Below are 21,050 nucleotides of genomic sequence, written 5' to 3'. Positions count from 1 at the left end.
GTTGAAATATTTTAACAGAGCTGGAAGGTATTGATTGACTTTTACGTTTAAGTAGCTGACCTTGATTTCTTTGAGTATTGTTGGTGTGTTGAAAGTTAATGGATACATATTTGTAGTTATTTTATTGTGTCTTTTACAGGCTTCTTTATGATGTCCATATTTTTGGCAGTTGAAATATTTTAACAGAGCTGGAAGGTATTGATTGACTTTTACGTTTAAGTAGCTGACCTTGATTTCTTTGAGTATTGTTGGTGTGTTGAAAGTTAATGGATACATATTTGTAGTTATTTTATTGTGTCTTTTACAGGCTTCTTTATGATGTCCATATTTTTGGCAGTTGAAATATTTTAACAGAGCTGGAAGGTATTGATTGACTTTTACGTTTAAGTAGCTGACCTTGATTTCTTTGAGTATTGTTGGTGTGTTGAAAGTTAATGGATACATATTTGTAGTTATTTTATTGTGTCTTTTACAGGCTTCTTTATGATGTCCATATTTTTGGCAGTTGAAATATTTTAACAGAGCTGGAAGGTATTGATTGACTTTTACGTTTAAGTAGCTGACCTTGATTTCTTTGAGTATTGTTGGTGTGTTGAAAGTTAATGGATACATATTTGTAGTTATTTTATTGCGTCTTTTACAGGCTTCTTTATGATGTCCATATTTTTGGCAGTTGAAATATTTTAACAGAGCTGGAAGGTATTAATTGACTTTTACGTTTAAGTAGCTGACCTTGATTTCTTTGAGTATTGTTGGTGTGTTGAAAGTTAATGGATACATATTTGTAGTTATTTTATTGTGTCTTTTACAGGCTTCTTTATGATGTCCATATTTTTGGCAGTTGAAATATTTTAACAGAGCTGGAAGGTATTGATTGACTTTTACGTTTAAGTAGCTGACCTTGATTTCTTTGAGTATTGTTGGTGTGTTGAAAGTTAATGGATACATATTTGTAGTTATTTTATTGTGTCTTTTACAGGCTTCTTTATGATGTCCATATTTTTGGCAGTTGAAATATTTTAACAGAGCTGGAAGGTATTAATTGACTTTTACGTTTAAGTAGCTGACCTTGATTTCTTTGAGTATTGTTGGTGTGTTGAAAGTTAATGGATACATATTTGTAGTTATTTTATTGTGTCTTTTACAGGCTTCTTTATGATGTCCATATTTTTGGCAGTTGAAATATTTTAACAGAGCTGGAAGGTATTGATTGACTTTTACGTTTAAGTAGCTGACCTTGATTTCTTTGAGTATTGTTGGTGTGTTGAAAGTTAATGGATACATATTTGTAGTTATTTTATTGTGTCTTTTACAGGCTTCTTTATGATGTCCATATTTTTGGCAGTTGAAATATTTTAACAGAGCTGGAAGGTATTGATTGACTTTTACGTTTAAGTAGCTGACCTTGATTTCTTTGAGTATTGTTGGTGTGTTGAAAGTTAATGGATACATATTTGTAGTTATTTTATTGCGTCTTTTACAGGCTTCTTTATGATGTCCATATTTTTGGCAGTTGAAATATTTTAACAGAGCTGGAAGGTATTGATTGACTTTTACGTTTAAGTAGCTGACCTTGATTTCTTTGAGTATTGTTGGTGTGTTGAAAGTTAATGGATACATATTTGTAGTTATTTTATTGCGTCTTTTACAGGCTTCTTTATGATGTCCATATTTTTGGCAGTTGAAATATTTTAACAGAGCTGGAAGGTATTGATTGACTTTTACGTTTAAGTAGCTGATCTTGATTTCTTTGAGTATTGTTGGTGTGTTGAAAGTTAATGGATACATATTTGTAGTTATTTTATTGTGTCTTTTACAGGCTTCTTTATGATGTCCATATTTTTGGCAGTTGAAATATTTTAACAGAGCTGGAAGGTATTGATTGACTTTTACGTTTAAGTAGCTGACCTTGATTTCTTTGAGTATTGTTGGTGTGTTGAAAGTTAATGGATACATATTTGTAGTTATTTTATTGTGTCTTTTACAGGCTTCTTTATGATGCCCATATTTTTGGCAGTTGAAATATTTAACAGAGCTGGAAGGTATTGATTGACTTTTACGTTTAAGTAGCTGACCTTGATTTCTTTGAGTATTGTTGGTGTGTTGAAAGTTAATGGATACATATTTGTAGTTATTTTATTGTGTCTTTTACAGGCTTCTTTATGATGTCCATATTTTTGGCAGTTGAAATATTTTAACAGAGCTGGAAGGTATTGATTGACTTTTACGTTTAAGTAGCTGACCTTGATTTCTTTGAGTATTGTTGGTGTGTTGAAAGTTAATGGATACATATTTGTAGTTATTTTATTGTGTCTTTTACAGGCTTCTTTATGATGTCCATATTTTTGGCAGTTGAAATATTTTAACAGAGCTGGAAGGTATTGATTGACTTTTACGTTTAAGTAGCTGACCTTGATTTCTTTGAGTATTGTTGGTGTGTTGAAAGTTAATGGATACATATTTGTAGTTATTTTATTGTGTCTTTTACAGGCTTCTTTATGATGTCCATATTTTTGGCAGTTGAAATATTTTAACAGAGCTGGAAGGTATTAATTGACTTTTACGTTTAAGTAGCTGACCTTGATTTCTTTGAGTATTGTTGGTGTGTTGAAAGTTAATGGATACATATTTGTAGTTATTTTATTGTGTCTTTTACAGGCTTCTTTATGATGTCCATATTTTTGGCAGTTGAAATATTTTAACAGAGCTGGAAGGTATTGATTGACTTTTACGTTTAAGTAGCTGACCTTGATTTCTTTGAGTATTGTTGGTGTGTTGAAAGTTAATGGATACATATTTGTAGTTATTTTATTGTGTCTTTTACAGGCTTCTTTATGATGTCCATATTTTTGGCAGTTGAAATATTTTAACAGAGCTGGAAGGTATTGATTGACTTTTACGTTTAAGTAGCTGACCTTGATTTCTTTGAGTATTGTTGGTGTGTTGAAAGTTAATGGATACATATTTCTAGTTATTTTATTGCGTCTTTTACAGGCTTCTTTATGATGTCCATATTTTTGGCAGTTGAAATATTTTAACAGAGCTGGAAGGTATTGATTGACTTTTACGTTTAAGTAGCTGACCTTGATTTCTTTGAGTATTGTTGGTGTGTTGAAAGTTAATGGATACATATTTGTAGTTATTTTATTGCGTCTTTTACAGGCTTCTTTATGATGTCCATATTTTTGGCAGTTGAAATATTTTAACAGAGCTGGAAGGTATTGATTGACTTTTACGTTTAAGTAGCTGATCTTGATTTCTTTGAGTATTGTTGGTGTGTTGAAAGTTAATGGATACATATTTGTAGTTATTTTATTGTGTCTTTTACAGGCTTCTTTATGATGTCCATATTTTTGGCAGTTGAAATATTTTAACAGAGCTGGAAGGTATTGATTGACTTTTACGTTTAAGTAGCTGACCTTGATTTCTTTGAGTATTGTTGGTGTGTTGAAAGTTAATGGATACATATTTGTAGTTATTTTATTGTGTCTTTTACAGGCTTCTTTATGATGCCCATATTTTTGGCAGTTGAAATATTTAACAGAGCTGGAAGGTATTGATTGACTTTTACGTTTAAGTAGCTGACCTTGATTTCTTTGAGTATTGTTGGTGTGTTGAAAGTTAATGGATACATATTTGTAGTTATTTTATTGTGTCTTTTACAGGCTTCTTTATGATGTCCATATTTTTGGCAGTTGAAATATTTTAACAGAGCTGGAAGGTATTGATTGACTTTTACGTTTAAGTAGCTGACCTTGATTTCTTTGAGTATTGTTGGTGTGTTGAAAGTTAATGGATACATATTTGTAGTTATTTTATTGTGTCTTTTACAGGCTTCTTTATGATGTCCATATTTTTGGCAGTTGAAATATTTTAACAGAGCTGGAAGGTATTGATTGACTTTTACGTTTAAGTAGCTGACCTTGATTTCTTTGAGTATTGTTGGTGTGTTGAAAGTTAATGGATACATATTTGTAGTTATTTTATTGTGTCTTTTACAGGCTTCTTTATGATGTCCATATTTTTGGCAGTTGAAATATTTTAACAGAGCTGGAAGGTATTGATTGACTTTTACGTTTAAGTAGCTGACCTTGATTTCTTTGAGTATTGTTGGTGTGTTGAAAGTTAATGGATACATATTTGTAGTTATTTTATTGTGTCTTTTACAGGCTTCTTTATGATGTCCATATTTTTGGCAGTTGAAATATTTTAACAGAGCTGGAAGGTATTGATTGACTTTTACGTTTAAGTAGCTGACCTTGATTTCTTTGAGTATTGTTGGTGTGTTGAAAGTTAATGGATACATATTTGTAGTTATTTTATTGTGTCTTTTACAGGCTTCTTTATGATGTCCATATTTTTGGCAGTTGAAATATTTTAACAGAGCTGGAAGGTATTGATTGACTTTTACGTTTAAGTAGCTGACCTTGATTTCTTTGAGTATTGTTGGTGTGTTGAAAGTTAATGGATACATATTTCTAGTTATTTTATTGCGTCTTTTACAGGCTTCTTTATGATGTCCATATTTTTGGCAGTTGAAATATTTTAACAGAGCTGGAAGGTATTGATTGACTTTTACGTTTAAGTAGCTGACCTTGATTTCTTTGAGTATTGTTGGTGTGTTGAAAGTTAATGGATACATATTTGTAGTTATTTTATTGCGTCTTTTACAGGCTTCTTTATGATGTCCATATTTTTGGCAGTTGAAATATTTTAACAGAGCTGGAAGGTATTGATTGACTTTTACGTTTAAGTAGCTGACCTTGATTTCTTTGAGTATTGTTGGTGTGTTGAAAGTTAATGGATACATATTTCTAGTTATTTTATTGTGTCTTTTACAGGCTTCTTTATGATGCCCATATTTTTGGCAGTTGAAATATTTAACAGAGCTGGAAGGTATTGATTGACTTTTACGTTTAAGTAGCTGACCTTGATTTCTTTGAGTATTGTTGGTGTGTTGAAAGTTAATGGATACATATTTGTAGTTATTTTATTGTGTCTTTTACAGGCTTCTTTATGATGCCCATATTTTTGGCAGTTGAAATATTTAACAGAGCTGGAAGGTATTGATTGACTTTTACGTTTAAGTAGCTGACCTTGATTTCTTTGAGTATTGTTCGTGTGTTGAAAGTTAATGGATACATATTTGTAGTTATTTTATTGTGTCTTTTACAGGCTTCTTTATGATGTCCATATTTTTGGCAGTTGAAATATTTTAACAGAGCTGGAAGGTATTGATTGACTTTTACGTTTAAGTAGCTGACCTTGATTTCTTTGAGTATTGTTGGTGTGTTGAAAGTTAATGGATACATATTTGTAGTTATTTTATTGTGTCTTTTACAGGCTTCTTTATGATGCCCATATTTTTGGCAGTTGAAATATTTTAACAGAGCTGGAAGGTATTGATTGACTTTTACGTTTAAGTAGCTGACCTTGATTTCTTTGAGTATTGTTGGTGTGTTGAAAGTTAATGGATACATATTTGTAGTTATTTTATTGTGTCTTTTACAGGCTTCTTTATGATGTCCATATTTTTGGCAGTTGAAATATCTTAACGGAGCTGGAAGGTATTGTTCTTCTTTTACATTTAAGTAACCAATGTTTTTTTTTACATGGGGGTGGTCATCACTTATCAAGGCCTGGAAGCCACTCGGGGATAAGGGTTATTGCGTGCACAGTATCGTAGTAATTGTTAGTATTTTGATTTCTTTTCGTATTGTTGGTTTTTTTTTTTTTTTTTTTTTTTTTTACATAGGCTCACCACATTATCAAGGCCCAGAGGCCACTCAAGGATAAGGGTTAAAGAGTGTACAGTAGAAATTGGTCAATATAGTAATCATTAGTAATGAAAATTTGGTAAATTTGATAACTTATATGGAACGGCTCATCAAGAACTTATTTACTTTAGACTTAAACACAACCATATTGTAGTCAGCCGGAAAGCAGGAAAACGGAAGACAATTCCACAGGCGTTCAGTTCTAAGAAAGAAGCTTTGTTCATGGAATCTACGTTTAGGTTTAGGCACAGATAAAGAGTGGGGGAAATTATTGATAGTGTTTACAGCTAGACGAGTGTTTGTCGTGAAAGTTTGGCAAGGGGGGACCATAGATTGAAGCTCAGTTGAACACTTTCCATGAAAATAACGATACATCAGAGACAAATTCGCAACATCTCTTCTGTGAGATAGAGGTTGCAAGGAGGAGAAAAGGACATCTCCTACGAGGCTACGAAGTCTATTTTGAACTCTATCAAGGCAGGATAAGTCCTTTCTAGCAGCTCCTGCCCAGATGTGGCAACAGTATTCCATCCTTGGACGTACCTGGCTCTTATATAGATAGAGAATAGCATCAGCAGTGAGATATCTACCGGATCGATAGAAAGATCCCACCATTTTTCCAGCGGCCTTGGCAACAGATTTGATATACGTGTTCCATTTAAGATCAGGAGTAATGGTCAAGCCCAGAAGCTTGTCAAAACTTGAGGCCTCCTGAAGACGAGAGCCATTCATTTCAATTGATGACAAATGTGGATTAAAATGTTGATGATGTAAAGAGAGAAACTTGGTTTTAGATGCATTAAAAGTAACAAGCCACTCCTTTCCCCATTGTACTACGTGCTCAAGATCATATATATGTATTGGTGGGTATTATTTTATAGTTTCTTTTCATGTTGATGCGGACGTGGTTGATTACTCCTTGTTTTTCCAATTCAGTTTCTATTTCTTCATCTGTTGTTAATGATGGCTAATTACTCCTTTCGAAGTGTTTCGTCTTTTATGGGGGAAGACTTGTACTCGTGGAAATTCTTCTTTTTGAGTAGAGATTGAGTATCTCTAAGATTGGTTACTTCAACAAATAGATTTCAGTCTTGTATTTTTTAATTATTTTTGGTTTACTTTTTGTAAATAATATTTTTTCTATTAGAAAAGGTGATAAGTTTCCAATTTTTATATTTTCGATTAATTCGATAACTAAGAATCTTGGGAAGTTTCCTTCACCGATAGATGGAACGGTTTTCCTAGTTTTGGATTTTTGTTCTTCATCTGAGCTCGAGAGGTCAGAGTCGGAGGAATGGTTTCTTTTAAGGGTTTTGAGGGGGTTGCATTTGTTTTTTTTTGCCATCTATTCTGGGGTTCATTTTTCATCAACCATGCTCCCTACCCATCTCGGAGTCCAAAATTGGGGCATAGTAAGGGGGAAACTCATTCGCCTTGACTATGTTGGGACTACGTGGAGGATATACTCTTTTGGTAAGGAGTTGTCAAGCACTTTCTATTTACTGTTCATTATGTCCTCAAGAATACATATGTTCAGATGGAGTGCTGAGTTTTGGTCTTCTCAATTGATTGACCCTTGTCACCGCCTTCTAGCACTTACTTTGTTTGCCTATTTTTGGTAGCGAGGAAAAAAGATGAAGGAAAAGATGGGGGGAAAAAAGTTGGAGTACCTTTGAGTTTCATTCATGATTTTTACTTTGGGTGTAAGTGCTAGAGCTTGGAGTGATTGGTCGATTGGTCAGATCGGGCCTCTCTGACTGCCCGTCTAGCTGAAGTAAGGGCTGAAGTTATGTGTTGCGGTGCCTAGACTTTTATCCACCCAGGTATAGGTTAGCTCAATCACCAGGATCACATCCTAAGACATTACGGGTAGCAACCCATGGCTAACTTGTTGCCCTATTGGGGGATTTTTACCCTTTGCAGGGGGGGGGGGGCAGTCAGCTTATTCTCATGCCCTACCGACAGGAAAAAAAAAATCGGGGGAGAAGAGTATACTTCAGGTTGTTTAGATTTATTCATGGATTTTAGTTCGGTTGTTTTTATTGGTTTTTAATGTTTTAAGTTAGGAAGCTAGTAGGGAAGTGGGGGTGGGAAAACAGGGGGGAGAGGGCTGTTGTTTTTGTTTTAGGCTTTGCAGAACATGCATTAGTTGTGCAAAATTAAACAGAAAAAGAAAAACAGAAAGGTATTAGCGTAGGTGCTTTTATGTCAGGGAGTCATCTTCCGACAACCTGACTGGGTTGCACCAGAAATCTTTCTTGGAATTCATGCAATAAATTTATTGATTATTGTAACGTCTTATAAGTCTATAAATTTACAAACGATGGATGTAGTATTGTTGTCATATTTGAGTTGGTGAATCTCGCACATCTTTCTTGGATCAAATATGCAGTTCATCTAAAACTTAATTTGATTTCTATTAACACTCAGCTATTGTCTTTCAATCGTAGATGTGTCCCTTTTTTCCTGATATTCTTATCGATGATTCTGTTCTTGTTTTTTTCAGTTCAGATATTAAATCCATTGCTTTTTCTGATTCTCGTAAAGTCACTCTAAACATTTTCTCACACCTAAGGTTATTCTCAATCTCTACAAATCTTATAAAATCGTTTCTGTCTTTCGCTCTAAAAACTTACTCATACCCGACGCTATAATTCTCTACCTCTACAAATTTACCATCAGACCACGTATAATATTTTGGCCCATGAATCTCTGTTCCATTTGACGGTTCTTAATGCATTGCAGAAACGGATCTGTAATTTGATCGACTCCCTCCCTTTCTTCTTATCTGCAACCTCTTTCTCACAGACGTGATGTTGCTAGTCTCAGTCTTTTTTCTATAAATACTATTATGGCATATGTTCCTCAGAACTGTCTGATCTTTCCCTGCTTCTTTTGTTCCAGTTCGTTTGAATCCTTGAGCTAGTGGTCTTCATCAATTTGTTGTTTTAATAACTCATTGCAATACAAGTTCGAGTATAACTTTTGTCTTCCTTTCTTTGCAATAATCATCTTTTCTTCTTGTTAACTCCTTACATCAAGTGGCTTCATGCCTTGTCTGAAGCAATTTCTAGAAAAAAATCATCATCATCATATAAAGTTTGACACCAACGATGATTCTTCTCACTAACAATTTTATTTTCAAAATATAATTACCTGACGTACACTTAATAAGGTCAGAGTAACTGATCTTTTTCAAATCAGAATCCATGGAACCAAGGAGCATATCTGAGAAACAAAAGAAATGACAAATATATTAGAAAAAATATATATTTCATATATATATATATATATATATATATATATATATATATATATATTTCACACACACACACACATATATATTAGAAAAAATATATACTTCACATATTTTTAAATCATTCGTAGAAATTTATGCTAATGACACCACAATATATGATAACATTTCAAAGGCCAGCAATGACCAAGATCTTTCTGATTCTCTCTCTTCTGATGGTTTTATCGTTATTTCCATGGCAGGTGCTCGTCTGAGCTCCAATCGCTAGTCCCCCCTCGCAAATCTTTAACAAAAAACACCCGTCTAGCTGAAACCACTGTCAATAATTTTCTCCACTCTTTATCTGTGCCCAAATCAAAATATAGATTCCATGAACAAAGCTTCTTTCTTAGAACTGCACGCCTGTGGAACTCTGTTCTGTCTGCCTGCTTCCCACCTGACTACAACCTGGATGTCTTCAAGTCCAACGTAAACAAATTCCTGATTAACCGTCCCCTTAAGTAGACATTTTTATTAAATCCCCACACTAACGTACTGTACTTGCAATAACCCTTATCCCTGAGTGGCTTCCGGGCCTTGATAAGTAGTGATCACCTTGTAAAAAAAAAAAAAATCTTGAGAATGTCGTGCAATTGGGGGAAAAGTATTGAATTATTATATAAGAAATTACATCACGTGTTCGGGACTAACGCTGGCATGCCTCAAGATCCACACTTGCCCCAACTCTTCCTGATCTTCATCAATGATTTTCCAAATCACATTTTTAGATCATCCGTAGACATTTATGCCGATGATACTATCATCTATGCCATAGGTTCCCAGGAGTGAATTTTGGTTCTCATAGGGTGAATTTTCAGCCCCATTTATAGTTTTAACATTTTCTTGTTTTTATTTATAGAATTTAGAGCTTTTAAATGAGTATTAAAAAAAATTGTAAAAAAAGAAAAAGAAAATACAATCATTCGTAAATTGAACATGGATTCACATCCATCATAAATGGAAAAGAAAAAAGCTCCAATGTGTTATTTGTTGTAAACTTTTGACAAATGATTCGATGAAACCAGCAAAGATGAAGCAACATTTGTAAAACGTTCATCTTCATCACAAAGACAAGAAGAAATTTTTATTTGAACAGGATGGGGATGCTCTCAAGAAGATGAAGCCGTTTTCAACAAATTTTAAAGGAGAAAACTAAAATGTTCCCGCAACTTCATATGTTGTAGCATTTGAAATAGCAAAGCAGTGCATCTTTTTAGACAGGCAATTTTGAAAAGGACGGGAAATGGGGAAGGGGATGACATTCTTACAAATGGTGAAAAGTGTCCATTGGCCAAGCAAAATTGAGAACTCCTGATCTATGGCAAGACTTTAAAACCCGTCAATAATCAAGATCTATCAGATTCTCTCTTTGATCTTGAGCACATGGTGCAATGGGGAAAGAAGTGATTAATTTTAATGCATCTAAAACCAAGCTTCTATCTTTCCATCATTAATGCTTTGACCCCGTCTGCCATCAATTGAAATGAATGGCTTTTGTCTTGGGGAAATGCCATGTTTTGACAAGCTTCAATGTCTGACCTTCATTCCTGATCTGAAATGGAACACATACATCAATTCTGCTGCCAAGAGTGCTGGAAAAATGGTTGGATCACTCTACCACTCCAGTAGATATCTCACTGCTGATGCAATTCTCTACCTGTATAAGAGCCAAGTACATCCTAGGATTGAAGTACTGTTGTCATATCTGGATGGGAGATGCTCGAAACTTCCTATCCTGCCTTAACAGAGTTGTAGCCTAGTAGGGGATGCCCTTTTCTCTTCCCTGCAACCTCTTTCCTACAGAAGAGACGTTGTGAGCTTGTCTGTGCTTTATCCTTATTTCATTACAAATGCTCGTCTGAGCTTCAATCTATGGTCCTCTTGTTAAACTTTTACAAAAAACACTCCAGCTGAAACCACTATCAATAATTTCCCTCACTCTTTATCTATGCCTAAACCTAAATGTTTCTTTCTTAGAACTGCTTACCTGTTGAACTCTTATTTTACTGAAGCTTAAAATTTTAAGGTGACGGCAAAGTTGCTACTGACATATACAATAAAAAAAACGTCTTTTACTTCATATGCATACAACTACGGTGAATAGCAACTTGTTCTAAAAGAAAATGAATACAAAAATATCAAAAAATACTTTAAGATGTGACAATGTTTGATTAGCCCCGCCCCCTCTTTACTTCACTTAAAGTTTATATTCAGATAAAGAAAACTTGTAAAAATACTTACCATTAGACACAATCAATTCTTTACCCTGAGGCTGTAAAGGAGAGAAAAAATATGAAAATGAAATAAGAATTAAGGATTTGGAACTCAACTCGAATACAAAGTAACGCCATTAGTTATTGATAATGTAAAAGGTTTTTGAATTCTAATGGAGGTATGAGACGAATGGATTCGCCAATCATTTTTATAACCAACGGCTGTGCTAAACAACCAATCAAAACGTCCCAAAATTATTATAAAAATCATTGAATTTTGGATTCAATCAGTTCGCCATTTGCAACGTCACGGACCAGATTTAATTCTTCGCCGCCATCTTGGTTACTGATCTGAACTACACCGCCATCTTGGTTACTGATCTGAACTACGCCGCCATCTTTGTTCAACATAATATCTCAGAACTTAAGAGGTTAACTACGCGATGGACCGCATTTGATTCTTGGTCGCCATCTTGGTTACTGATCTGAACTAAGCCGCCATCTTTGTTCAACACAAATGTCTCAAAACTTAACAGATAATTTGAAATTTTAAATCAACCCAATTCAAAACTACTTTTTTTATTAGCTTGACAAGAAAGTTCTTGCAAAAGTTTTTAATTTTGATTTCAAATTGGTCAATAAACAATAAATTTTAGTTTTAGCTGAGATATGGTCATCTGAATGTAAAAATTAAAAACCACAAGATCTTTCTTCTCAACCTGATATGTTGACTTGATATTTTAAAACGAATAATAAATTCAATTAAAGGATATAAACATACTTTCCTTAACACACGTACAAAGCGATTGATTTATTCATATTTGCAAGACTAGCTGAAATTTACAATAGAAAAAAAAATCTAAGAGCAGATAACTCTAATTCCTTGCTTTGTAGAACAAGGGAGATAACTTTTAAAGTCTACAAGTTTTTTGATAACTTTCACGGTTTCTTTTGTTCAATTCACTTCATCTCACAAATGCTGGGTGTGACACAAGGTCGGGTTGTAGAGGGAAAGGCAATATCAAAAGAAAGTCTAACCATACAAAATAATTTTTATTGACAACTTAATGAAGACAACAAAAGATAAGGAATTCACCAACATTTTGATGATTTTATAAACACTAGGCACCTCCAAAAATCACCACAGAATGAACCCCCCCCTTTTGTAAAACGATGTAACTTTATTATAAATAAATATTATCAATATAACTTTTGTACCATTTAAAAGAAAAAGGGCAAAATAAACTAGCAATAATTTTTTTTAAAAATTTTCATCGTACGAAAATAATCAAATTGTGAGATGAAAATCGTGTTTACATAATTGACGCTTTAAAATAACGTTTCCATGTAGTAAGCATTCCGGACGTGAAAACATACCCGTGTTTAATAAACCTAGCAAAAATCAACTAATGGTCAGATTTTCGTGAAATTTTCGATACTTATCCATTTTAGAATTTGTGACGGGACACCGGACGATGCCGGGTGTCCCGTTCAGCTAGGTGAAGATAAGAATGCTTATGGCCGGGGGGGGGGGGGGCGTGCTGATACCGTGTCAAAGATTAAGACAGGCGTTTATGAGATGTTCGGGAGACAGGATATCAGTTTTAATGCCGGAAAAAAAGAGATTATTTTTCTAGTTGGATCTGGTGAGAATGAGTTTTAACTAACGTAATTGATTCGGACAGTCTCGAGAATTGGGTTCCAAAATGTCTGCTCGGAGTCGGGGACCCGTGGTGTTTTAACTCAGAGACCATCAAGCTAGTTTGACAGATATGTTCACAAAACAATAGAGAAAGAGAAAAGAATAAGAAAATAGAGGGATAGAAAAAGAAATTCACAAGAGAAGAAAGAGGGGGGAATAGAAGATAATGGAGAAAAGGAAGGAAGATGCTTTTGATATAAACAACGATCGCCTACTCGAAAAAGATATAGAAGGGTTTTGGCAGTCTTTGGCTAGCGAGCGAAGCGTACACATCGGCTCTCGCCCCGCCTGGGGTGAGAGGCAGGGGAAGAAATCTCAGTAAGGACTAACTTAAAAAGATCTTGTTCTTAGCTAGAGAATTAACCTGAAATCTCAAGTATACAACCTGCATCACGAAGCGCGGATAACGAAAACATGACTTTAAACAAATGTAGAATGATTGCAAATAATTATTTTATTTGGTTTAAACGAAAATGACCTCAGAGTTTTTTCTTTGTTTTTTGATTGCCGGCATAAGTGAAGATGCAGTTTATTTCAGGTATGCCCTGACGCCAGACGACGAAGACACAGACATAAAACCAGAGTGACAACCGAAGAGGACAATGTTGCTACATGGACTTGGGGTCATGCACGTTTAACGTGCCTTGAGCAGCGGAGGTATGTTTTCCAGGGACCAGTACGAGTCTGGTCACGCTGGAGGGGTCCACCACTAGACGACGCAGGCCCGGGACATCGTTCCCGTTACAATTAAATTACATATAAAATGCGGTTTCCATAAAATATACGAGGGGAAATATTTTTTTAGCGTGTGTCCCCCCCCCCACATATTTATTTTTTCGAAATTTTAACAAAATATATTTAAATCTATCGAAATTTCTATTTATTATGAAACATAAGAGTTCAAATAAGTAAAACATATTTATTTTCTTTTTAATTTAAATACACATATTTATGAACAAAAACTTACCTTGAAGTTACAATTTAAAAAATGATATAAATTTAATATTATGTTTTTTTTTAATAGCGTTTTTTGGGGGGTTTTTTCAAATTAATATATACTATAATCAATTGAATTGCTAAGAAAAAGAAACTTTGTAAACATTAATTAATTTTTAAAAGATTAAAACGATTAAAATTCCATTATTTCAAAATGTTTCATTACAACATAAATTTTTAATGGTGTTTCAATTTTTTTTTAAATATTAAGTTTTAATATAAACATGACTCTTGTCAGCTATTTTATCGCCAGATTAAAACCGATTTGAAAATATTATTGCACAAATATTAAGCATTTTGTAGGCCCCCCCCCTCATATTTTGTTTGTCTCTATTTACCAAAGTATGGAAGCCGGTAGTTAACCAAATGAACATTCATTAAAACCGTATTTCATATTTAATATACAAATGTTTATAATATTAGTAATCATTAAACTGTGTAAATCTTAAAACCTACAAAATTATAACAAAGATTAATTATTAATTGCAGTTTGAAGATAAACAAAGGTTTTAAAAAATCATTAAGTCGCTTCTGCTTTTCCATAGTTCGTATAGTTAACACAAATCTGACGTCACAGAATCATGCGGTCTTTTTTTCACATTGTTTTGACAGTTCCTAATAAACACGCTTCCTGCCTGCACAAATGATTCTTGTTAATGAATATCAATTTTGAATTTATGTATAATGCATTAAAATAGATGAAAGTCGTAAAAATTTTCGTTAAAATCTTTCATTGAATTACATGTATACTATTTCTTCAATTTGCTGTATGTTTCGAAATTGGGAAAAATATATATATATATATATATATATAAAAAAATGTCATTAAACATGTTCGACTTTTGCAGCCCTCATAACAATACAAATCAACTCCTATGGCCCTGAGAGAATTTTGAGTTTGACATGTCTGGTATAGAGAAACAGTTCCCAACCTTTTTGACATGACGGTATACTATTGAGCTTTTAGTTTATGCAACACACCTCTCACAAATATAGTATACACAAAAAAATAAATATAGTATATACAAAACAATAAATACAGTATACACAAAAAATACACAATAAAATAAATATATATACACAAAAAATACACAAAAAAATACACAAAAAAATAAATATACACAAAAAATAAATATATATATTAAATATACACAAAAAATACACAAAAAATACACAAAAAAATACAAAAAACCCTTTTTGCAATAAAATAACAAAAATTCAATTTTAATTCACTTCAAAAACTTTGTCTGACAACCTGTGTTTTTAGGAATCGTTTTGGTATCGAAACCAAGCCTGAATTATTCCGCTATGATGCCGATTCCCAATATTTCTTAAAGGTCCTGATATTCCTATTAATTGTTTATTCACTTATATAAACTATAAAAAAGCTTACCAATTCGTATACGCAAAACCTTTAGATTCCAGACATTTACGATTTTTTAATTGAGTCGTATCATTAAATGGCTTCTAGTTATTATCTCTTTGCGGCACACCAGTAATCATTCTGCGGCACACCAGTAATCATTCTGCGGCACACCAGTAATCATTACGAAGCACACCAGTAATCATTCTGCGGCACACCAGTAATCATTCTGCGGCACACCAGTAATCATTACGAAGCACACCAGTAATCATTACGAAGCACACCAGTAATCATTCTGCGGCACACCAGTAATCATTCTGCGGCACACCAGTAATCATTACGAAGCACACCAGTAATCATTCTGCTGCACACCAGTAATCATTCTGCGGCACACCAGTAATCATTCCGCGGCACACCAGTAATCATTACGAAGCACACCAGTAATCATTCTGCGGCACACCAGTAATCATTCCGTGGCACACCAGTAATCATTACGAAGCACACCAGTAATCATTCTGCGGCACACCAGTAATCATTCTGCGGCACACCAGTAATCATTACGAAGCACACCAGTAATCATTCTGCGGCACACCAGTAATAATTCTGCGGCACACCAGTAATAATTCTGCGGCACACCAGTAATCATTCCGCGGCACACCAGTAATCATTCCGCGGCACACCAGTAATCATTACGAAGCACACCAGTAATCATTCTGCGGCACACCAGTAATCATTCTGCGGCACATCAGTAATCATTACGAAGCACACCAGTAATCATTACGAAGCACACCAGTAATCATTCTGCGGCACACCAGTAATCATTCCGCGGCACACCAGTAATCATTACGAAGCACACCAGTAATAATTCTGCGGCACACCAGTAATCATTCTGCGGCACACCAGTAATCATTACGAAGCACACCAGTAATCATTCTGCGGCACACCAGTAATCATTCTGCGGCACACCAGTAATCATTACAGAGCACACCAGTAATCATTTTGCGGCACACCAGTAATCATTCCGCGGCACACCAGTAATCATTACGAAGCACACCAGTAATCATTCTGCGGCACACCAGTAATCATTCTGCAGCACACCAGTAATCATTACGAAGCACACCAGTAATCATTCTGCGGCACACCAGTAATCATTCCGCGGCACACCAGTAATCATTACGAAGCACACCAGTAATCATTCTGCGGCACACCAGTAATCATTACGAAGCCAACCAGTAATCATTACGAAGCACACCAGTAATCATTCCGCGGCACACCAGTAATCATTACGAAGCACACCAGTAATAATTCTGCGGCACACCAGTAATCATTACGAAGCACACCAGTAATCATTCTGCGGCACACCAGTAATCATTCTGCGGCACACCAGTAATCATTACGAAGCACACCAGTAATCATTCTGCGGCACACCAGTAATCATTCTGCGGCACACCAGTAATCATTCCGCGGCACACCAGTAATCATTACGAAGCACACCAGTAATCATTCTGCGGCACACCAGTAATCATTCCGTGGCACACCAGTAATCATTACGAAGCACACCAGTAATCATTCTGCAGCACACCAGTAATCATTACGAAGCACACCAGTAATCATTACGAAGCACACCAGTAATCATTCTGCGGCACACCAGTAATCATTCCGCGGCACACCAGTAATCATTCTGCGGCACACCAGTAATCATTCTGCGGCACACCAGTAATCATTCCGCGGCACACCAGTAATCATTCCGCGGCACACCAGTAATCATTACGAAGCACACCAGTAATCATTCTGCGGCACACCAGTAATCATTCTGCGGCACACCAGTAATCATTCTGCGGCACACCAGTAATCATTCTGCGGCACACCAGTAATCATTCCGCGGCACACCAGTAATCATTACGAAGCACACCAGTAATCATTCTGCGGCACACCAGTAATCATTCCGTGGCACACCAGTAATCATTACGAAGCACACCAGTAATCATTCTGCGGCACACCAGTAATCATTACGAAGCACACCAGTAATCATTACGAAGCACACCAGTAATCATTCTGCGGCACACCAGTAATCATTCTGCGGCACACTAGTAATCATTCTGCGGCACACTAGTAATCATTCTGCGGCACACCAGTAATCATTCTGCGGCACACTAGTAATCATTACGAAGCACACCAGTAATCATTCTGCGGCACACCAGTAATCATTCCGTGGCACACCAGTAATCATTACGAAGCACACCAGTAATCATTCTGCGGCACACCAGTAATCATTACGAAGCACACCAGTAATCATTACAAAGCACACCAGTAATCATTCTGCGGCACACCAGTAATCATTCTGCGGCACACCAGTAATCATTCTGCGGCACACTAGTAATCATTCTGCGGCACACCAGTAATCATTCTGCGGCACACTAGTAATCATTCTGCGGCACACTAGTAATCATTCTGCGGCACACTAGTAATCATTCTGCGGCACACCAGTAATCATTCTGCGGCACACTAGTAATCATTCTGCGGCACACCAGTAATCATTCTGCGGCACACTAATGTTTCTTTCCACAGTGGTTGGAAAGCACTGTATAGAAAAATTGAGTACAGATGTTTGTTTCGGCACCTCATGCATTTGTGTTACGGAAAGGAATGTAGATGAACATGCCTCATCTGCAAAACTGTTTGGTAGCTTTCCTGAAAACTTCCTGCGATCTCCAATATTCAATTCCAACTCTTGTTTCTTCATCAAGGTTTCTTCATTCCTAACTGACTGGCTTTTTGTTGGTGGTCATTGTTCAGCCACCCAGAGGAGATATTCATTGAAGATAATGTCTATTCAGTCTTTGGACTTTGTTTCTTCCACAAAACTGATCCCAATGGAACTCTTTCGACTCAATGAGAGTTTTATTTTCTTCAAACAAAGAGAATATCACATGGGTGAACTGGCTTTGGCCAGCGCCAATTTCAGTTCAATGTGTCCTTCTCTCTTTTCCTTAGTCAAGTATCTGACAATTGTACGTCTGCTATTCATCCAACTACTTTGCATATACAGCATAATCATGGTGACACACTAGTTCAGAGCACATATGAACCCATGGAAAAATATCAGCAACATATATTAGCAGCAGTAGGTGATAAAAAAGCACATATGCAAATTAGGAATTGTGTGCAACAAGAAAAAGAAAAAAGGACACCATCTGGTCGAGAGAAGAAAACGTGCGGTTGAAAAAGATGGACGTGTAAAGTCAAGAGAAATGGCTGTCTACAGCCGGTGTGTAGTGGAGCAGAAAGAAAAACCAAAAACTTGAACTGAATATAAATCGATTACTATTCATATAATAATCGCAACCAAATAAAAAAGCTTACTGCAACAAAAATAGGAAATAGAGTTTGTCATAAAAGAACACAAATAAATTCTTGTAAATTATAATTTACAATAATACTTATTTTTATTACTTGTATTACGAATTATTGCTTTCATCTTCATTGTTATTTGTGCAAAGTTTCGGTCGGATGTCCTTCGACCGTCTTCACACATGTTGGTTATTGTTTTCCAAACAACAATCAACAGGCCGGAGGACAGTCGGAAGGCAATCCGGCCAAAACGTTGCACAAATAACAATCAAAATGAGAACAATAGTCCAATTAATATAAGCAATATAAACAATCAGTCCTCATCTCAAAAATTCAAAACAACAATTTATTGTTCAACATGATACTCAAAAAGAAATATTAAGATTCCCTTAATCCGTGCAGTTTCAAAGAATGAATTCTTTTCATCATAATTAATATTTCTCTTTTCAGTATCCTGTAGAACAATAAATTGTTGTAAATTATAATTTAGTCTTAAATTGGGTTCTTTTATATATATATATATATATATATATATATATATATATATATATACTAGCATGGGTGTGCGGCGTTGCCCAGGTGTTTGAAGGTGTGTGTTGAAGAAAAAAAAAAAAGTGGTAGTAGGAAGGCATGCTCGAACTCGTACCGTGAAGGAGGAAAAGAACGTAAAAAAAACGTGACGTCGTTGCTGTTTCGACCACCGCCAAACCGGAAGTGACATTTTTTAAATTAAGGCTAGACAATCGAAAGGAGAGGATGACTTTCAAAAATATCAGCAAAAAAAGTTAACCCCCCCACCCCGTAGAAAAGTTCCCAGTTGAAGGTGAAGATATTAATGTTTTTAGCCAATTTTTCGATATTTGTCGTCTGAAAGGTCGAACTTCAAAACGATACTGATCTTGGTAAAATCCATCGCCTTTGTCGAAAGTTTTAGGCACATATACATACATACATACATTTATATATTGGTAACTAAAAATTTTCGACCCAAACTGATGAAAAAGCTTGCCCTATCTCTGAATACCCTTTATGTAAAATTTCAAATATTTAGACCAGAAATTGTCTGAGTAATTTGGTAGAGACTGCAGAGGTCAATTGTTTTTTTAACTTTGACCTAAAATTGTTGGAGGAGTTTGGTAGAGTTCTGAAAGGTCAAATCATTGAACTTTGACCCCTTAACAGCTAAATTTCTGGCCAAAAACAGATTACAAAGATTTTCCCAAATCTCAGTACCCTGTATATCAAATTTCGAGTTTGTAGACTGAAAATTGACAGAGTTATTGCATAGGGAAATGTACACAGACAGACACGCAGACAGACAGACACGTTCACTTTTATAGATATATAGATAGATTGCATACTTACAATGTTAAAATGAGTTGGATTGTTGGATGGACTTGAATCTGCAAGAAAAATGTTATTCTTAAATGACATTTTCAGGTAAACGATTATCGAGGCAATCCATGGCAACGATTTTTCAATTAATACATTTGCCAGAAGATTTATCCAAGTATAACTCGTTACTTTTTACGAATATAATAAATCTCGATTGAATTTAACATTAATAAATAAGATTGCAACATTTTAACATTTATAGAATGCAGAAGCGCAATGGATCAACACAAACTCATATAATGGTGAAATCTTTACTTGTTGTCTCCCCCTTTCTTTAGCCGTAGTCATAAAACCAATAGCAATAGAGAGAGACTACAGAGCTAATTAATGAATGCATAAAACTTAAGAATATCACGATAGTTAGCCAATACATAATTCCAAAAATGTGACATTGAGACTTTTGGGAGGCTTATTACCACCAAAATTTCAGTGGAGACTAATGTTCATTGCAACAGAGAAGTTAATAGCAAATAGCTGTTGCAATTACGCAAATTCATTTGCGAAGGTTGTCGAAAGAGGTAGAGAATTCTGGAAATCTGGGGAGACTTGTTACCCAGACTCCAGGAAACACGACCGGTTGTTGCTTGAAGTGAATAATTTCTGATGATGACATGTGTGAGAACTTCTTTTTTATTTTTTATTTTTTTCTTCTTTTTTTCTTCTTTTTCCTTCTTTTTTTCCTTCTTCTTGTTGTTCTTTTGTCATCTTTTTTCTTTTTCTTTTTTCTTCTTGCTGTTTTTTCTTATTTTTTCTTCTTTTTCTTTTTCTTTTTTTATTTTTTTCTTTATTTTTCTTCTCCTTCTTTCAACTTAATGTTATGTTGTGATTTTTTTTTTCAAAAGATTAAAATTTAATTTTGTTGCCTCCATTCTTGATTTATCCTTGTTTGCGTTGTCGTCTTTGAACCAGCAGCTGTTACGATTCGACTTTTACAAATGTTACGATTCGACTTTTACAA

General features: G+C 35.0%; 1 protein-coding gene across 2 annotated transcripts in view; it reads right to left on the bottom strand.

The window, feature by feature from the left end:
• LOC145279424 (uncharacterized) overlaps nt 1-21,050 on the bottom strand; it is an 85,996-nt gene that overhangs the window by 37,413 nt on the left and 27,533 nt on the right. Inside the window, exons 6-8 of one of the 2 annotated variants that reach the window (XM_080130724.1) lie at nt 20,063-20,100; nt 11,314-11,344; nt 8,934-9,005 (exon numbers count right to left, since the gene is read on the bottom strand). In XM_080130724.1, the coding sequence (XP_079986850.1) occupies nt 8,934-9,005; nt 11,314-11,344; nt 20,063-20,100 (141 nt within the window). The remainder of the gene's footprint in view (nt 1-8,933; nt 9,006-11,313; nt 11,345-20,062; nt 20,101-21,050) is intronic. The other variant, XM_080130725.1, reaches the window with a different exon arrangement.

Source organism: Euprymna scolopes, chromosome 1 (assembly GCF_053919585.1).
Source record: "Euprymna scolopes isolate OS-2025 chromosome 1, ASM5391958v1, whole genome shotgun sequence".
Classification (NCBI taxonomy): Eukaryota; Metazoa; Mollusca; class Cephalopoda; order Sepiida; family Sepiolidae; genus Euprymna; species Euprymna scolopes.
Note: the sequence above shows the minus strand (reverse complement) of the source record. Positions and strands in the feature narration are given on the sequence as shown.